Here is a 20,704-nt window from a genome sequence, read left to right as displayed (position 1 = left end):
GCTTCCTCCTGCAATCTATATGACAGCATCTTCTCCTTTCTCTACTGGGTTCCATTGAGTTGTAGGTTCTGGCTGTTCCCTGTGGCTTCTCCCTTTGTAGCCTTCTCTTTAAGTCCTCCAATGATAGAATTAAAACCCATCCTGTTTCATTTGGGCCACAGCTTAACTGAAGTAACTTCGTCAAAAGATCCTGTTTAGGTTAGTGTGAGATCCTGATACATCCCAAAGTAATTTGGGCAGAGAATAAAAATATATTTGCAGGCCCCCCCTGAAGGGGAAAATGTGGAAATGTTTGACTTCCCCACCTGGGTCATTACTGATACTGTCATAAACATTGAGGACTAACAATTTAGTAGGACGAACCCTCGATCTTGGGGCTTGCCCTTAAGGAGCATGTTACTGCAAAGGAGAGGCTAAGCCTACTTAACAGTTGTGCCTAAGAGTCTTCCCCAGAGAACGTCTTTGTTGCTCAGATGTGTCCTTGCCTTGAGCCCACTCAGCAGGTAAACTCACTGCCCTCCCCTCCTACATGGGACATGACTTCAGGGGTGTAAATCTCCCTGGCAGTGTGGGACATGACTCTTGGGGATGAGCCTGGACCCAGCATCATGGAATTGAGAAAATCTTCTCAACCAAAAGGGGGAAGTGAAATGAAACAACGTTTCAGTGGCTGAGAGATTTCAAATGGAGTCGAGAGGTCACTCTGGGGGGCATTCTTATGCACTATATCGATACCCCTTTTTAGTTTTTAATGTATTGGAATACCTAGAAGGAAATACCTGAAACTGTCAAATTTCTACCCAGTAGCCTTGATTCTTGAAGACAGTTACATAACTATGTAGCTTACATGGTGTGACTGTGTGATTGTGAAAACCTTGTGGCTCACAATCCTTTATCCAGTGGGTGGACAGATGAGTAGAAAAATTGGGGCAAAAACTAAATGGAAAATAGGGTGGCATGGGGGGGGGTGGACTGCATTGGGTGTTCTTTTTTACTTTTATTTTTATTCTTTTGGAGTAAGGAAAATGTTCAAAAATTGGGGTGATGAAAGCACAACTATATGGTGGTACTGTGAACAGCTGATTGTACACCATGGATGATTGTATGGTATGCGAATATATCTCAATAAAACTGAATTTAAGAAAGAAAGATCCTGTTTACAATGGGTTCCCACTCACAGGATTGGATTAAGATTAAGAACATGTTTTTCAGAGGTACATAACTCCAGACCACTGTACCACTGAAAAAAAGCATTTAGGAAACTGTGGATTATTCATTTAAAACATTATTCAAACGTTGTAGCCCCAGTGTTGAATAATACTAGAAATAGTAAGGGGAAATAGCAGTATAATCTGTCTTCTGTAGAGCTGCTGCTTTTGGAAACCCAGGTTAAGTTTGCGTTGTTAGTCTCTCAAAAAAAAAATTAATAATTACAGGTGGGGATGGTCACAGAAATATAGCTAAATAGTCAAGGTATAAAAGAGCTACAGTAGGAAGTAAGATAAAGGAATGTGTATATAATCAAGGCCTCTGAAGTCATTAACATACAAACAAGTTAAATGTTGAAATACTCACTTATGCCCGGAATAGTTTATAGTTTACTCTCTCTCACCTGGATTACTTCAGTAACTCCCAACTCCAGGTTATCTCTCTGCCTCCATTCTTGCCTTCTCAGATTCATCTGGATTGCCACTTAAATGGCCTATCCAAAACAGAGATCTCACTGCTGTCCTCCTCTGCTTAAAACCTTTCAGAGACCCATCATTGCCTACTGCATAACTTCCCGTGTATCTCTTACCATCATTTCTTACCTAAACTGCTATGGTTCTCTATATCCATGATGCTGTTCTTTACTTTCCTGCCAATTGCTCATGCTTCCTCTTCCATGTGAATTGCCCTTTCCCCTCAGTCTTCCTCTGGCTGATTTCTGAATATTCATTAAGTTGGAATTCAGACATTTTTTCTTTACCTTGATTCTTTCTGCATACCCTTATTCTCCTCCTATCCCACACATGCATATGAATGAGCTCTTGCACACCTAGGTAACTATTTAAAATCTCTGGCCCTTCTAGTCATTCATCACCATATAGATCTTGGGAGGTTTTCACTGAAGAATGAAAATATTGTGGTTTGAACTTCATTCTCATCCATGAGCCTTTACAGATCATCTTAGATGATAATCTTTACTTCTTTTGTTTTAGAATTGTAATTTCATCTATCTACTCTCCAGGTACTGTTCCCTCCCATGTTTAGTCTTTTCCTTTCTACTCTCAAAACTCCCTACCTCTAGTTTTGAGTTTCTTTTTGTTCTTTGGCTATCTTTAATTGTACATAGGAAACATTTCTTGAGCTACTCTCTGTTGTTGGAAGTGTTAAGGCAGAGGCTAGATGATTGACTGTCACAGATCCTAATAAAAAGAGACCAGTATAGGCTAGAAGGTTAAACTAGATGATTGAAAATTTTTAAATGAGAGAATATTCTAGCTGAAAAGGACTTTAGAGATATTTAGACAAGTGGTTTCCAAACATAATTATGAATAAGAATCACAAAGAGAGGTTTTTGAAAATGATTCATATTTTTTAATTGAGCTAAGATTCAGATAATATAAAATTAACCATTTTAAAGTGTACAGTTCAGTGACATTTAGTACATTCACAATGTTGTGCAACCACCACCTCTATCTAGTTCTAAAACAGTTTTATGACCCCAAAATGAGACCGCATACCCATTAAGCAATTCCTCCCTATTCCCCTTTCCCCGCTGCTCCTGGCAACCACCCATCTGCATTCTGTCTTTATGGATTTCCCTATTCTGGATAATTTATATAAATGGAATCATACAATATATGTCCTTTTGTGTCTAGCTTATTTCACTTAGCTTAATGTTTTTGAGGTTCATCCATGTAGTAACATGTATCAGTATTTCATTTCTTTTTATAGCCGAATATTATTCTATTGTGTGGATATACCACATTTTGTTTATCCATTCATCCATTCATAAACATTTGGTCTTCTTTCCCCTTGTGGTAATTGTGAATAGTGCTGCTAAGAATGTTCATGTGCATGTGTTTGTTTTGAGTATCTTTTCTCAGTTCTTTGGGCATAGAGGAGTGGGATTGCTGTGTCATATGGTAATTCTACATTTAATTTCTTGAGGAACCAAAAATGATATTGATTTTTGAGCCCTATTTAGATACCTCTGAATAGCTGAAAGCTCGGCCATATATATAACAAGGTCCTTGGGAGATTCTCTGAAGTCAGCTTAATCCTGGTCATCAGATCAGCATTTGGAAACTACTGATCTAGTCCAACTCTTCCCTTTATAGATGAAGAAATTAAGAGCTAGTTCACACACCTAGTTAACACCGGATCTATGTCAACAACTCAGTTCTCCTAATTATTAGCCCCCCTTTTTTTTCCCTACTGCATTTTGATTCCTCTTCTATATCATTCATTCAGCCAACAAACGAGCATGTATTTAGTACTCTTTAGATTAGGTGCTGTAACCTTTGGAGAAGGCAGTGTAATAGTTAAGAGTACATCTCTGGAACCAGAGTGTCTGTTTTTATATCCTCTTCTATCATTTCCTATCTTTGTAATCTTGGATAAATTATGGCGAACTCTTTGCCATAGTTTCCTCATCTGAAAATGAGGATGATAATTATAGTTCACATTTATATTAGATGTTTTTATGATTTAAGAAGATCTTTTGTATTATAATCCAGACAGTTCAAAAAGTTAAATGTGTCAGTTAGGATTAGGTTTAGCTGCATATTAGAAAATAAAGTGTGGTGCCTTATATAAGGTACAATGTTAATACTTTCTCCAATTAAAGAAATCCAGAGGTGTAGGAAGCCTAGGGTTAATGATGGCTTCATGATTATCAAAAACCCAGGCTCCATTGTTGTGTTGTTCTGGCATCTTTGGTGTGCTGCTTCATGATCTAAGATGGCTGCTTGTATTCCATGAATCACCTTGCAGTCTAGCCAACAGGAAACAGGAAAGGAGAGAATAAAGAATTTTTCCCTTCCAGAAGTTGCATACTTTCTGCATAATGTGCATAATTTCATTGAACAAAACTCATCACAAGGCCAAAGGACTCGAAATGGAGCTCTTTTCTATGTGGCCATTAACCTAGTCAAAGGTTTTATTATTTAGAAGGAGGGAAATGGATATTGGGGTAGGCATCTGCTCTACCACAATAACAGTATGAATTTTCATGGTTCTGATTGAATTAATTTGGGTTATACATAGTCAAAGAAATCTGGACCTGAATAAACCTTATTCTTATCATTAAGGGAGAACTCACACTGAGGGCTCCATTTGTTGAAAGAATGTGCCTAGGAGTGTTTTGTTTAGGAAAAACATGATCATCTCTTCACTCATAGCTCATCAGACATTTTTGCATGAGAGTAATAAATTTTCAGAAGACTTGGTTTATCAGTTCTGTTTCCTAATTGTACACTTTTTTTAGCTTCTAATGGAGATAAAAAGAAAAATGAAGGACAATGTCTTTTTCTTCAATCAGAGAAGTTACTGATTTACAAAACAATCATGCATAAAATATAGGATTCCCATATACCACCCCACCACCAACACTTTATATTGGTGTGGAACATTTGTTACAATTGATGATAGCATCCTTTTATAATTGTACTATTAATTAAAATCCATGGTTTAGCTTGGGGTTCGCTGTTTGTGTAGTGTAGTTCCATGGATTTAAAAAAACTTTTTTTAATTTTGTTACCACATATACAATCTAACATTTCCCCTTTTATTCACATTCAGATATATATATTTCAGTGCTGTTAATTCCATTCACAGTGCTGTGCCATCATCACCACCATCACCACCATCCATTACCAAAACTTTTCTGTCATTCCAAATAGGAGCCCTGTACATATAAGTCTTAACTTCTCATTCCCTATCCCCCCTTTCTGTCTGCTATTCTAGATTCTGACCCTATGAGTTTGCTTATTCTAATTGTTTCAAACCAGTGAGATCATACAATATTTGTCCTTTTGTGTCTGGCTTATTTCATTCAACATGATGTCTTCAAGGTTCATCCATGTTGTCACATGTCTCAGGACTTCGTTCCTTTTTATGATTGAATAATATTCCATTGTATGTTTTTGCCACCTGTTTATCCATTCAGCTGATGGACACTCGGGTTGCTCCCATCTTTTGGCAATTGTGAATAATGCTTCTATGAACATCAGTTTCCAAATATCTGTTTGAGTCCCTGCCTTCAATTCTTTTGGGTATATACCTAATAGTGGGATTGCTGGGACATATGGTAATTCTATACTTAGCTTTCTGAGGAACTGCCAAACTGTCTTCCACAGCAGCTGCACCATTTTACATTGCCAGCAGCAGTGAATAAGTGTTCCTATTCCTCTGCATCCTCTTCAACCCTTGTTATTTTCTATTTTTAAATAGCAGCCATTCTAATGGGTCTGAAATGGTATCTCATTATGGTTTTGATTCACATTTCCCTGGTGGCTAAATATGTTGAGCATCTTCTCATGTGCTTTCTGGCCATGTGTGTATCTTCTTTAGAGAGATGTTTGTTCAGGACTTTTGCCCACGTTTTTAGTTGGGTTGTTTGTCTTTTTGTTGTTAAGTTGAAGGATTTCTTTATATATTCTGGATATTAAACCTTTACTGGGTGTGTGGTTTCCAAATATTTTTTCCTGTTTTGTAGGTTTTTGTTTTACTTTCATGATAAAGTCCTTTGAGGAACAAAAGTTTTTAATTTTGAGAAGGTCCCATTTATCTGTTTTTTCTTTTGTTGGCTTGTGCTTTGGGTGTAATGTCTAAGAAAACATTGCCTAAAACAGCATCCTGAAGATGCTTCCCTATGTTTTCTTCCAGGAGTTTGATAGTTCCAGTTCTTATATTAAGGTCTTTGACACATTTTGAGTTGATTTTTATATATAATGTGAGGTAAACGGAGATTTGTTTTGTGAATGGAGATCCAGTTTTCCCAGGACCGTTTGTTAAAGAGACTGTTCTTTCCCAAATGAGTGGTCTTTACCCCTTGTCAAAAATCAATTGGCTGGAGGCTCTAAGATGGGTCATAGAGAGGAGTGGAAGTTACTTATTCCCTGTGGAACAACAAATAAACAACCAAGAACAACTAGTAAATAATCCGGAATAACTGTGGGGGGACAAACATGATCGTCCACTCGTCATACACCAACCTGAGTTGGGAGGAATGCCCAAGATTGCAGCATAAAATCTGTAAGTAAAAACTGGATCCAAGCCAGGAGCCCCCTCCCCCCATGGCCCGAGCTTCAAAGCCTCACAGTGCTAGAGAGCAGCTCTCTCAAGCAAGTGAATACAGCTTAGCTGAGCTCTAACTGTGGTTTTGATTAACAAACGTGGACTGCTCGATACAAGCTACGAATCCCCAACAAGCAGACAGAGGCTTTGGGTGATGACTGACCTTGGAGAGCCGGAGGGTGGCCACAGACTGGCCCTAAAAGGGGCTTTCTGTCCCTGTTTTGGCTCAGTGGAGAAAGCCTCAGCCATTTTCAGTTCCCAGAGTTCTGACCCAGACAAGGGTGGAGATAACACAGGCAACGAGAGACTATTGAAATGCTAATGACTTCTCCCTAGTGGGTCTATCTCCCCTAAGAGAAAAGAGGTGGGGTCCAGCTCTACTACTCACCTTCCATTCAGAACCAGACCCTAGCACCTGCGGGAAAATAGCCACAGGCCACACCTCCTTACACCAGTCTGGAATTACAGGCTGATAGGTGCCACCTGCTGGGGAGAAAAGCACAGTGACTTGAGGCCTCACAGGGTGTACCAATATTCTAAGACACACCCTCAGGTAAACCGGATACTGAATATTTCTTCCTTCTGGGACCAGAACCCATTTCGGTCTGGGAAAAGCTGTTTGGGGTAACCAAGGAACCCATGCCTAGACAACAGAAAACTACAACCTACACTAAGAAAAGCGAAGTTATGGCCCAGTCAAAGGAACAGACTTACACTTCAACTGAGATACAGGAATTTAAACAACTAATACTAAATGAATTCAAAAAGTTTAGGGAAGATATGGCAAAATAGGTAAACTGTATAATGAAAACACTGGGCGTATATAAGGTAAAAATAGAAAGTTTGAAAACCAACTGGCAGATTCTATGGAAGTCAAAGGCACAATACAGGAGATGAAAGACACAATGGAAACATACAGCAGCAGATATCAAGAGGCAGAAGAAAACACTCAGGAACTAGAGAACAAGGCACCTGAAAGCATACACACAAAAGAATAGATAAAGAATGGAAAGATACGAACAGTGTCTCTGGGAACTTAAGGACAAAACGAAAAGCAGGAATGTACGTGTCACTGGTGTCCCAGAAGGCAAAGAGAAGGGAAGAGGGGCAGAAGCAATAATAGAGGAAATAATCAATGAAAATTTCCCTTCTCTTATGAAAGGCATAAAATTACGGATCCAAGAAGTACAGTGTACCGCAAACAGAATAGATCTGAATAGGCCTACACCAAGACACTTAATAATCAGATTACCAAACATCAAAGACGAAGACGGAATCCTGCAAGCAGCAAGAGAAAAATGATCCATCACATAAAAAGGAAGCTTGATAAGACTGTGTGTGGATTTCTCAACAGAAACCATGGAGGCAAGAAGGAAGTGGTTTGATATATTTAAGATACTGAAAGAGAAAAGCCACCAACCAAGAATCCTATATCCAGCAAAACTGTCCTTCAAATATGAGGGAGAGCTTAAAATATTGTCAGACAAACAGACAATGACAGAGTTTGTAAGCAAGATATCTGCTGTATAGGTAACGCTAAAGGGAGCACTACAGGCAGAAAGGAAAAGACAGGAGTGAGAGGTTTGGAACACAATTTTGTGAGATAGTAGCACAGCAATGTAAGTACGCTGAACAAAGATGACTGTGATTATGGTTGAAAGAAGAAGGTTAGGAGCATGTGGGACACCAGAAGGAAAGAGAAAAGATAAAGACTGGGACTCTATAACTCAGTGAAACCTAGGGTGCTCAACAATTGTGATAAAAGGTACAAATATGTTTTTACATGAGGTGGAACAAATGAATGTCAGCATCTCAAGGTCTTGAAAATAGGGTGGAATTGGGGGGAAAATACAATCAATGCAAACTAGAGACTATAATTAACAGAAACATTGTATTATGCTTCCTTTACTGTAACAAAGGCAATATACCAAAGCTAAATGCATATGGAGAGGGGATAATAGGGGAAGGGTTTGGGACTCCTGGCATTGGTGATGTTGTCTGATTCTCTGTTCTACTTTGGGTTGATGCTATCATTGCTTTTGTTGCCTTATAGCTGTCATTCTCCTTCCCTCTCCCCGGTCTCCCTCTCCCTCTCCTCCTCTCTCTCCCCCTCCCTCTTCCTCTGGCTTTGTAGTAAGTTTTAACTTTGGGCAGTGTGAGTCCTGCAACTTCATTCTTCTTTTACAAGATGTTTTTGGCTATTTGGGGCCCCTTACCCTTCCAAATAAATTTAAGAATTGGCTTTTCCATTTCTGCAAAGAAGGCTGTTGGGATACTGATTTGGATTGCATTGAATCTATAAATTACTTTGGATAGTATTGACATCTTAACAATATTTAGTCTTCCAAACCATGAACATGGACTATACTTGAGTTTAATTTGGTCTTCTTTAATTTCTTTTAGCAATGTTTTGTAGTTTTCTGCATGTAAGTCCTTTACATCCTTGGTTAGATTTATTCCTAGATATTCGATTATTTTAGGTGCTATTATGAATGGAATTTACTCTTTAATTTCTTTTTCTGATTCATTATTTATGTATAGAAACACTACTGATTTTGGGGTGTTGATCGTGTACCCCATCACTTTGCTGAAATAATTTTTTAGCTCTGGGAGCTTTGTTTTCTGTTTTCTCAGGATTTTATGTATATAGGATCATATCTGCAAATAGGAAAATTTTTATTTCATCCTTTCCTATCGATTGCTTTTTATTTCTGTGTCTTACCTAATTGCTCTGGCAAGAACTTCCACTACAGTGTTTGTTCTGGTTTGCTAATGCTGCTGTTATGCAGAACACCAGAAATGGATTGGCTTTTATAAAGGGGGTTTATTTGATTACAAAGTTACAGTCTTAAGGCCATGAAGTGTCCAAGGTAAGGCATCAACAATCGGGTACCTTCACTGGAGAATGGCCAATGGCATCCGGAAAACCTCTGTTAGCTGGGAAGGCACATGGCTGGCGTCTGCTCCAAAATTCTGGTTTCAAAATGGCTATCTCCCAGGACATTCCTCTCTAGGCATCTGCTTGCTCCTAGATTACGTTCTCCTAAAGGTCTCTGTAAATTGCAGCAGTGAGCTCCTTCTGTCTGAGCTCTTATATAGGGCTCTAGTAAACTAATCAAGGCCCACGCTGAATGGGCAGGGCTATGCCTCCAGGGAAATTAATCAGAGTTATTACCTACGGTTTGTTGGGTCTCATCTCCATGAAAACAGCCTAATCCAAAGATTCCAACTTAATCAACACTAATACGTCTACCCCAACAAGATTGCATCAAAGAACATGGCTTTTCCTGGGGGGTATAATGTATACAAACAAGTACAAGTTGAATTAACAGTAGTGACAGTGGGCATCCTTGTCTCGTTCCTGATCTCAGAGGGAAAGCTTTCAGTCTTTCACCACTAAGTAGGATGTTAGTTGAGGAAGTTTCCTTCTATTCCTAGTGTTCTAAGTGTTTTTATCAAGAAAAGATGCTGTACTCTGTCAAATGACTTTTCTACGTCAATTGAAATAATCGTCATGTTTTTTTTTTTCCTTCATTCTGTTAATGTGGTATCTTACATTAATTGATTTTCTTATGTTGAACCAACCTGGCATACCAGGTATAAATCCCACTTGACTGTGGTGTATAATTCATTTAATATACTGTTGGATTTGGTTTGCTAGTATTTTGTTAAGGATATTTTTACATCTATATTCGTAAGAGATATTGGTCTGTAGTTTTCTTGCGGTTTCTTTATCTGGCTTTAGTATGAGAGTGATGTGAACCTCATAGAATGAGTTAGAGAGTGTTCCCTCCTCTTCAATGTTTTGGAAGAGTTTGAGCAGAATTGTAGTTATGTCTCCTTGGAATGTTTGGTAGAATTCTCCTGTGAAGCCATCTGATCCTAGGCTTTTCTTTGTTGGGAGCTTTTGGATTACTGATTCAATCTCTTTACTAGTAATTGCTTTGTTGAGAGCTTCTATTTGTTCTTCATTCAATGTAGGTAGTTTGTGTGTTTCTAAGAATTTGCCCATTTCATCTAGGTTGTCTAATTTATTGGCATACAGTTGTTCATAATATCCTCTTATAGTCCTTTTTATTTCAGCAGGGTCTGTAGTAATGTTCCCCCTTTCATTTCTGATTTTTGTTGTTTGTATCCTCTCTCTTTTTTTCTAGTCATTCTAGCTGAAGGTTTGTCAATTTTATTGATCTTTTCGGAGAACCAACTTTTGGTTTTGTTGATTTCTATTTTTTGTTTTCTGTTTCATTTATCTCCGCTCTAATCTTTGTTATTTCCTTCCTTCTGCTTACTTTGAGTTTAATTTGCTCTTGTTTTTCTAGTTCTTCCAGTTTTGAGATTAGGTCTCTGATTTGAAGTCTTTCTTCTTTTTTAATATAAGCATTTAGAACTATAAATTTCCCTCTCAGTACTGTGTTTGCTGCATCTCATAAGTTTGGATATGCTGTACTTTTTCGCTTCTGATTTCCTCTTTAACCCACTGGTTGTTTAAGAATATGTCGTTTAATTTCCACATATTTGTGAATTTTGCATTTCTCCCTCTGTTACTGATTTCTAGCTTCATTCCCTTGTGGTCAGAGAATATGATTTCAATACTTTTGAACTTATTGAGACTTTGTTTTGTGACCCAACATATGTTTGTATCCTGGAGAATGATCCATGCGCACTCCAGAAGAATGTGTACTCTATTTTCATTGGGTGCAGTGTTCTGTATATGTCAGTTAGGTCTAGTTGCTTTACTGAATCATTCAAGTCTTGTTATTCTTTATTGATGCTCTGACTAGATTATTATTGACACTCTGACTAGATATCCATTATTGAAAGTGCTGTGTTAAAGTCTCCTACTATTAATGTAGAACCATGAATTTCTCCCTTCAAATCTGTCAGTATTTGCTTCATATATTTTGGGATCTGCTGTTATGTGCATATATATTTAGAATTGTTGCACATTCTTGTTGAATTTTTCCCTTTATCGGTATATAATGACCATCTTTGTCCCTGTAACTGTTTTTGACTTAAAGTCTATTTTATCTAACGTTAGTATAGCTACACCAGCTCTTCTTTGGTTACTACTTGCATGATATATATTTTCCACCCTTTCACCCTCATCCTGCCTGTATCCTTTACTTTAAGGTGAGCCTCTTGCAGACAGCCTATAGTTGGGTCATGCTTTTGTATCCATTCTGCCAGTCTCTGCCTTTTGACTGGAGAGTTTATTTCATTTATATTTAATGTCACTACTGATAATACAGGTCTTTCTTCTTCCATTTTGCTATTTAATAGCCTTTGTAAGTTTTATACCTTTTTTATCCCTTACTTGCATTAATGCCTTCTTGTATTTATTTGCTTGTTTGTGTTGTACCATATTGAGTGCCTTCTCACATCTGTCTTGATGTATTTTTCATCTGTTTTCCTTGTGGTTACCATGGGGTTAAAATTTAATACCCTAAATATATAACAATCTTATTTGGCTTGATACCAACTTAGCTTTAATAGCATGCACATATGCTTTTCCCATACATCTCTGTCCCTCCAGTTTTTGGGCACTTGATACCACTTATATCTTTGTACATTGTATACCCAAAAACCTAGATTTATCATTACTTTTTATGCATTAGCATTTTAACACTGTAATCTTTCTGCCTCTTCTGCTCTTCCCTGGATGCTGTGCAGTGTTCTTCTGGCCACTGGAGTTTCACAATAGTTGTTTTAGTCGGTTCCTGCCAGTTTAATAGTTGTTTTGGTTGGAAGATTGAGTTTTATAGTTCCCTTACTCTGTCATCTTCCCTGGAAGTCCTCAACAGTTTGTTTTTATGTCCCGTGCCATGCTCTCTTTGCCTGTCTGTAGTTCTTTGATTAATTCTGCCAGGAACTTTGTGTCTTCAGATCTTTTGATTTGAGTGTTTGGGTTCGGGTTCTCCATGTCGTCTGGTTTTATCATATGCTTTAAGATTTTCTGTTGTTTTTGGCCTCTTGGCATTTGCTTTACTTGATCTTTAATTTGTTAGAATTGCAGTTTGGTGACATACACTTTCTCTATCTAACCAGCAGATGGCATCCGTGAGTCACTTATTCCTCTCAAGTCAGTTCTCCCCAACTTTGTGTTTTGTGGGGATCTGATTATTTTGGGGTCCAATTGGTGCACTTAATTTGGGTGTGTTGTTGGTGCTGTCTGCACTCAATGAGGGGCGTGTGCCTGAGTGGTTAGGGAGGAAGGGCAAGTTTAACAATCAAACCTCCCAGGTGTTCCCAGAGATTTAAGGCTGTTCTCTGACGCTGACACAAAAGTCCTTCATATTGGCATAGGTTCCCTGGGATTTCCGAGTGGTTCCCCCCTCCCTGCTGTGCTTTTCCAGGACCTCTGTTGAGGCGGGGAGGGCCGTGCCACGTCACAAGTGAGCGCCAGCCTCCAGGGAAGCCCTGGGCCGCTGGGCTGTGTAGGGGCGTTCCCAGCCCGCTTCAAAGATGGTTGAATGGGACGCGTTAACTTCCCCCTTTCTGCACAGCTCTGCTCTCCTAGCTCCGGGACAATCAGCCGTGGGTGTATTCAAGGCCACTGTCCATGGCCGATATTGTGTCATGTGAGCGGTGCTGCAGGAAAGACTCCCTGTCAGGCTGGGTTTCTTGTCTCGGCTCTGCGCTGCGTGCTCGGCCCCGGGCAGGAGCAGCCGCGCTCGCTGGGGTGAAGGCCGTGAGGCTGGGACTCTCAGCTCGGCTCTGCGCTGTGTGCTCGGCCCCGGGCAGGAGCAGCCCCACCCGCTGGGGTGACAGCTGCGAGGCTGGGTTTCTCCCCTTTGTTTCCCTGGACCCGAGACAATCTGCAGTGGGTGTGGGAAGGGGTATCCTCCACCCCAGACCCCGAGGCATTAGTCCAGACTGCCCCCATCTTATCTGCAGCTGTTGCCGGGCTTCTCTCTTTTTTTAAAAAAAAAAACGCCAGCCCAGCGTCTCCCCCCACTGCAGCGTGGCTGACGGATCAGCCTACTCAGTCACTCATTTCAGAATGCAGACTCCTGGTTTCACCAAACGCACGTTCCCTGTGGCTTTAGCAGAACTTGTCTGGCTGGTGCTACTTTGGAAGTGGTGTTCTGGGTCCTTTCTGGTTTTTTATCTAGTGTTTTCCACAGAGGTGTTTTTTTCTCTGTCTCACCTGGTCGCCATCTTAGGTTCCTCCCCCTCAACAGTTTGTTTTTGATCACCTAATAATATGAAGATTTTGGTAGTCATTCAGTAATTGTAGCTGCTTTGGTATTATTATTAGTAATATTTGTTTAGAGTATCTCCAAAGTTCCTTCCACTTTAAAAATTGTTACTGGATTCCACCCTTCAGTTATCTCAATGGTAAATGACAACTTTGATAAGTTTTGATTTTTTTTCATAAAAATTTTTGCTTTGTTTTAAATATGAACCTCTGTTATTGTTTTAAAATTCTAGTTCTCAATTTTGAACCATATGGACTATCCTTTTCTTCATCTGTTTTCACTGGACGACAGTCTCCTGCTGGCATTTCTCTTGGGTCAGATGTATCTGGGAATAGTGCTGAGACAGGACTAAAAGAGTAAGTTCCTTTCTTATTAAAATTAAGAGTACATGACTGCTTAAATGTTTTTTTAACACTCCATTTGCCTTTTGCTTTGTATTATCATCATCATTATGGTTGTTTGCTTATTATAGGGTGAATTCCAAGAAGTTTATTATTTCAGTTGCCTTCAAACTTTTCAAAGGAAAGGATACATTTTTGACAAATGTTTTAATATAATGGCTAAGAGGGGTCCCTGAAAGCTAAATTCTGTGTGGGTCAATTGTTTCGTTTTCTATTTATGTATCTCAAGGTGTTGCTGTTATACAATATGCCCATATACTTTAAGAGCCTATGTTCTAAGGCACATGGGATGTGTACAGGCTTTACACATAGTGATAATGTATGATTTATGTAGCAGTAACACACACATTATTTTTTTTTTTTTTTTTGAAGAAGAAGCATATCAGAACTTATACACCCAGGTGAGCATTGTCCTTCCCCAAGGAGTAGCCTATGTACTTTTACTCAGAATGTTTTCAGAACGTCTTTCCAACCTCCTTGAAAATCAGTGATATATTTATCTGTCTCACCTGGAGCCAAATTTTCATCCTTTGAAGATAGGTTTTGTTTTTGGAAGCATACTTATGTTACTTTTAGAAACACAATTAAATTTAAAGAATGAGATAATGTGTGTAAAATGCCTAGTATAACCAGTACATAGTATGTGATTGATAAATGACAGGTGCTATAATTAATAATAGTTATCATCCCAACGCTTTGTTTTTACATTTTGTTTATTGTGAAATATAACATATATACATAACAGTGATAACTTTCAAAGTACAATTTAGCAAGTGGTTATAGAGCAAATTTCAGCCCACAGCTTTACCAAAGAAAATTAGTGTTCAATCTGGATGATTTTGGTCAACATCCTGAAGTGATAATAAAATAATGAAAAAGGCTTTCTTGTCTCTGAAGAAGGCTTCTTTTAAAAGAGTTAAAAAATGTTTTAAGTAATGGGAGCATTGTTGGAATAAATGTCATAAACTCCCAAAGGTGACCACTTCGAAGGATGAATCTGAATTTTGCGTTCTTGTATGTTCATTAAGAAGTTAGTCACCTTATTTTTTGTTCATGCCTATGGATCTCAGTCATCCAGTGAGATGACTATAAGAAGGATTTATCAGAGAAATGACACAGATTATGAGGAATGTAGAATAGTATGCTGAGTGAAATGACATAAGTTCAAATTCTCTTTCTTATCTTTTTTTTTTTTCCTGCTCTGTTGACACCCTTAATTTCTTTGCCATTTTAACTTTGGTATTCCGAACAGGGTGGTAGGCATGTGGTGGTGGAGGTGATAGCAATTACGTGCCCCAAGCAGGGAACAGAGGGGCAAGCAAAGAAGAGACAGGAACTGTCCAAACCCAGCAAGGAACTTACATGTCCCTTTTACCTTCACAAAAGATGGCAGCATCTCCTTTTTTTTTGTACTGAACTAGGATCTGGAGGAAGTGGCAGGGCCCTGTAAATCCTATATGCATACATATACTAGGGAAATGGCATTTGGCAAAGCTAACTAAGGAATTATACATGTTATATTGTGGAATGGAACATGAAGGATGAACTTGAAGTGTTTTTCCAAAGAGGATCACAGCTCACCTATTATTTCAGATGTGGAACCCTTGTGGTAATTAGTAAGGTGCATGAGCTTTGGAGGGAAGACAGTTGTTCTACTGCAGTCTCTGGCAAGCTGAGAATAAAGCAGCAGCAAGCTTAGTTTAGAATTTCTTACTTTTAAACTCTGTTACTGGGCAGCTGCCTCCTCAAATGGGATTCCTAGAGCTGAGTTAAGGGACACCCCTAATCTTTTGAGGTTACTTGATCAGAGTTTATAATTGCATTTGAAGAGTCTGGTGAAAAACAATACAAAGGTGCACTATATAAAATCACGTATATATAATAGTGTTAAAATCCAGGCAAAGATGACATGTTAAAATTTCTAGAGATATGTTTTATATCTTTATGATACAAAGTTACATTTTGTTACATAAAGTTATATGTTTTATATCATAAAGGTCATCTGTTGCTCTCTTATGTATTTCTCCACTTTTTAGACAATCTATATGTGTTACATGACAGAAAAAAGCTTATGTTGGTAATAAGCATGTATGCAGATGAAATAAACTGGAAAAATTTTCAAATTTCTTTCCCTTTCCCATCTTTACTTGTTTTTGTGGGTTCCCTGGGAAGCACATCCTGAGATGGAATTTAGCAACCAGGAGGGTCCTTGGGACCAACACCTGTGGAAGGAATGGAAAGCAAGTGGGTATGGGCAGGAGAAATCAAGATGCAGTGCTTCTGCCAACCACTTGGGAGCTCTGGAGCTAAAAATGGCCCTTCGGTATTGTCCTGAGTTGAACCAAGCTGGGTTCTGTTCATCAGTCTCTGGATTAGGGCTGTCCCAGGAATGGGCATGACATTAGGTGAAGCTGCTCTCTGCAGCTCAGGCAGTCCCTGAAGGGGCAGAGAGCAGAAGTCTGTCTTCTGACAGCATTCCCAACAGCTGGGGCAACAACTCCTTGAAGGGGGATCTGGATGTAGCATCACACCTGGTTTAACACACCTGTCTTTTTTTTATTAAACTAACACTTGAATCATTTATTAGTAAAACTTAGGGATTAGTTCCCTTTAAAAAAAATAAAGGATGTATTTTTGGTTAAGAAAATAACTGAGACACTGTAATCCTACTGTGGCCATTCATTAATCCCCTAGAGTTGTGCTTTTGAGCATCCTAGAGATGTGGAGGTCACTTTTAGATCTGCTTCTGGTAAGAACAACCACCTTTCTTCTAGGAGGTTTGTTAGATAACTAACACTTATGGTTTTTAAGTTGTTTTTGTTTTGTTGTTGTTTTTTGTTGTTTTAAATTTATTTGGTTCCTGAAAGAAGGAAAAAAATGAAGATACTTGTAAAGGAACCCTCAGCAGTAAAAATCAATTGAGTAATGGACCAACTCCTTGTAGGCACTATTTATTAACCTTCACACTTTTTCCTTAGCCACTTAGTAGTTAATTGCATTAGTTCTTCACTTAGTATGAAAAGAATAGCTACCTGTTTTTTTGTTTCAGCCATAGTACAGAAAATCACATCGGTCATAATTTCCTCTTCAGCAAGTTAGATGGGAGTAATAATCAGCATGAATCTTTCTGAGTCTTCCTTTTAGATTCATTTGACTGTTTGCTTATCTTGTAGTGCAAATTTTTAAGATGCTATTTTGGATTATGACAGGGATATTTAAATGAACCAAGTGCTAAGGACATATAGTTCATGTGAAAGCAGTAGACAATCTTTGGCTTTTTCATCCTGAACTTACAGTTGTGTTAGTCACTCCAGATTCATAGAGGTGAGGCCAAATTCAAATTTGGCCCTGGACTTTTTGCCTAGATGCCTTGCCATAGGCTTTCTGAGCTGGGCAGCTATCTCTCAATCACTACTTTAATTCTTCTTCAACTGAGGTATAAATAATTCTTTACTCTCATTCTTTTACCTAAAATCCTAATGACATTTTTCTTTTATAAACCAAACCTTATTTCACTTTTTATAAAAATATGTCTATAATATTTGGAGAAATGTAGCCAGTGTTCACATTAAAAAACCTTTTGGATTAAAATTAAATTTACAAATGGGAGAACATTTGAAATATTTTTTTAATTTTCAACAGGACCTTTAGTAAATTTGTGTTGTTTTAATCCCTTTTGGGTGATCATAACTAAGAAAGTAAAAAGTCATTTTTGATCTTTAACCCATCAGAATTGAAGATAAAGATATTTTTGAAAAGTCAATAGGGGAAGGAACTGATTTATAGTAGTTCTGTTTTTGTATAAGTTATTCAGGCAATTAAGTGAAAACCAAATGATATGAAAGTTTTACTAAATCTACAGTACATTTGCCTTAAATCCTTTGAATGGGAGTGGTGAGGGGAGGCTGGCTATAACAAAAAGAAAATCTATAGATCTGAGTTTTACTTCTGGCATGTACAGTATAATATGAAAGCTGTTTCTAAAAGGCCCATGTTTTGAAAAATGCCTCAAGTAAACAATTATTTATATTTAAATTGCCTTGATTTCATTATCAATCTCTTTAGGACAAATAGTTTGAAGCTGGAAGGTATAAAGAAATTGTGGGGAAAAGAAGGCTATCTTCCCAAGAAGGAAAGCAAAATTGATGAAACTGAAGTTCAGGCTGTTCCTCAAGAGATTGTAATTATGGAGAATGTAGATCAAACTGTAACAAAAAAGGATAAATCACAAGGCCTCACCCAATCCAAAGAAGAGAAAGAAAAGCAGGTCCTGGCATCATCATTATTTGTTGGGCTAGGATCAGAAAGTACAATCAGTTTGGTAAGTAATCAGTTACATTCATCTAAATGTCTTTGTCTCCTGTTTTGTACAAAAAAAACTGGTTCTATAAAAGCTCCTGGCTATCATCTGCACATGTAGTGGGAATTGACTTCCTCTGCTCTATCACCTCCTTGCTCTGTCACCTCCTACCTCCAGAGCCACCAGCAACACACTTTCTACATTCCTGAAAGAGAAAATCTAATCGGCTCAGCTTGAGTCAGGTGTTTTTTCCAGTTCAGTCAGCTAGGGCAAGGGACAGTGCCTTATAGTACAATATGCCCACAGTTGCTTGCCCCTATGGGTGGATGGGACAGTTCTCAAAGGGAAGGTGACTTGATTGAATTATTGTTAACAGTAGTAGTTGAACAATAGTGATGTATTTCTGGAAAAAGTACTTCATAAAATGTTATTTTTAATGGTCATAGACAGGAATCAATTTAGATGTCTAATAGTAGGAAAATGTTTACATAAATTACATTCACGTAGAATATTATTCAGTCATTAAAAATGATTAATACTGCATTGCAAGATGAAAAGATACATTAAACAAAAAAAGCAAAATATTAAGTTTCATTTATCTCGTTTACAACTGTAATAAGATAAAAGTGTGTTGAGACTGAAAGGAATTATGCAAAATGATAACTGTATTCAGATATTAGGATTATGATGATTTTCAAAACTTTGTATTTTGATATATTTTCATAGTAAAAGAATAAAAGGTTAGAGTGAAGCACAAGTGTTAATTTTGAGCATATGGGAATACCATGTAATCCTTCGTTTGGTGGGTTGATGAACCTACCCAGTGGAAAATTGTGGTTGGAGCTGAATTTTCCTCAGCTTTACATCATACTGTTTCTTTCATCTTCCTTTTCTCCCTTGGTGGAATTTTCCCTCCATCCTTAGAGTAAACCATGCTACATTCCTTCTCTCTCTACTCTTCCAGACTGAGATCCAGTCCTAGATCCAGTTTCTTTCAAACTTGATGTTCACTCTTAAGAACAAAAAAATCACCCTAAAAATGTTAATCAACTTAATGCTCGCTCAGTCAACATTTGCAGTTCAGCAGCAAAGTGACGATCTTGGGTCTCAATTGCTAAGGAAGGCTGAGGTGAGAGGGTACCAGCATATGCTCTGGCACTGGTGGTGCAAGTTTTCAGTTGTCAGACTACAACATGGTCAGACTACACCAAGGGTGCTGAGCCCTGATTTGCAAATCTTGTTGCTATAGAGGTATTCCTGCCTTCTCAACAAAGTGCTTAATTTTCAGCTAGATTCTTTCTCAGGAGAACATACAGGTTGACAACAGACTTTTTGTGATGAGCTTGAAATAAAATGAAATTAGGATTTTTTTTGTGTTTAAATTATGATAAAGTCTTTTTGAGTTATCCTTTATACTCCCCCATTTGGTCCAGCTGTTGCTAGAATAGTTTAAAAAAAGAGAAAGAAAGAAAGATTCCCTGTGTTTTACAGGACCCTGAACTATGTGAGAATCAGGTGATTTGAATCATATTGTTCTTCAAGTGACATCAGGCAGAAGGAGAAGCAAGTGAGACCTAAAATTAACATGTATCTTCTCACCCCTCAACCCCAACTTTTCCTATGTTGCTAGGGGAAAGCAAACAGGATTGGGCCTGACTGGATGTGCTCCATCTGTATCCTGTCTCTTTTTGGATGGCTTCTTTTCTCCAGCAATCCTATTCCCTACTGATTTTTCTAATGTTTAAGGTTATTAGTTACATAGATGAAGCTATATTGATATATTTCATTTTAACTAGCTTTAATGCTTAGATCTAAGATCCATTTTAATATTTTATATAGTTCACCTTAAGGATCAAGGTTCATTTTTGTTTTCACCTTATTTATTTTTTTATTGATGGATTTTTTTATTCAATTTTATTGCGATATATTCACATACAATATAATCATCCAAAGTGTACCATCAGTTGTTCACAGTACCATCATATAGTTGTGCATTCATCACCCCGATCTATTTTTTGAACATTTTCCTTGTACCAGAAAAAGTGAAAATAAGAATAAAAAATAAAAGTAAAGAACACCCAAAACATCCCCCCTTCCACCCTATTTTTCATTTAGTTTTTTGTCCCCATTTATCTACTAATCCATCCATACACTGGATAAAGTGAATGTGATCCATAAGGCTTTCACAATCACACTGTCACCTCTCATAAGCTACATTGCTATACAATCGTCTTCAAGAACCAAGGCTACTGGGTTGCAGTTTGATAGTTTCAGGTATTTGCTTCTAGCTGTTCCAGTGCATTAAAACCTAAAAAGGGTTATCTTATATAGTGCATAAAAATGCCCACCAGAGTTATCTCTCAACTCCATTTGGAATCGCTCAGCCACTGAAACTTTATTTTGTTTCATTTCGCATCCCTGTTTTTGTCAAGATGTTCTCAATCCCACGTTGTTGGGTCCAGATTCATCCCCTGGAGTCATATCCTTTATTGCCAGGGAAATTTACACCCCTAGGAGTC

General features: G+C 38.1%; 1 protein-coding gene across 4 annotated transcripts in view; it reads left to right on the top strand.

The window, feature by feature from the left end:
* AP4E1 (adaptor related protein complex 4 subunit epsilon 1) overlaps positions 1–20,704 on the top strand; it is a 106,902-nt gene that overhangs the window by 76,152 nt on the left and 10,046 nt on the right. For all 4 annotated transcript variants that reach the window (XM_037833984.1, XM_037833981.1, XM_037833982.1 and 1 more), the window contains 2 exons: positions 13,717–13,840; positions 17,951–18,206. In XM_037833984.1, coding sequence (XP_037689912.1) covers positions 13,717–13,840; positions 17,951–18,206 — 380 coding nt within the window. The remainder of the gene's footprint in view (positions 1–13,716; positions 13,841–17,950; positions 18,207–20,704) is intronic.

This window comes from Choloepus didactylus, chromosome 4 (assembly GCF_015220235.1).
Source record: "Choloepus didactylus isolate mChoDid1 chromosome 4, mChoDid1.pri, whole genome shotgun sequence".
Taxonomy (NCBI): Eukaryota; Metazoa; Chordata; class Mammalia; order Pilosa; family Megalonychidae; genus Choloepus; species Choloepus didactylus.
This window is presented reverse-complemented; position numbering and strand designations above follow the sequence as displayed.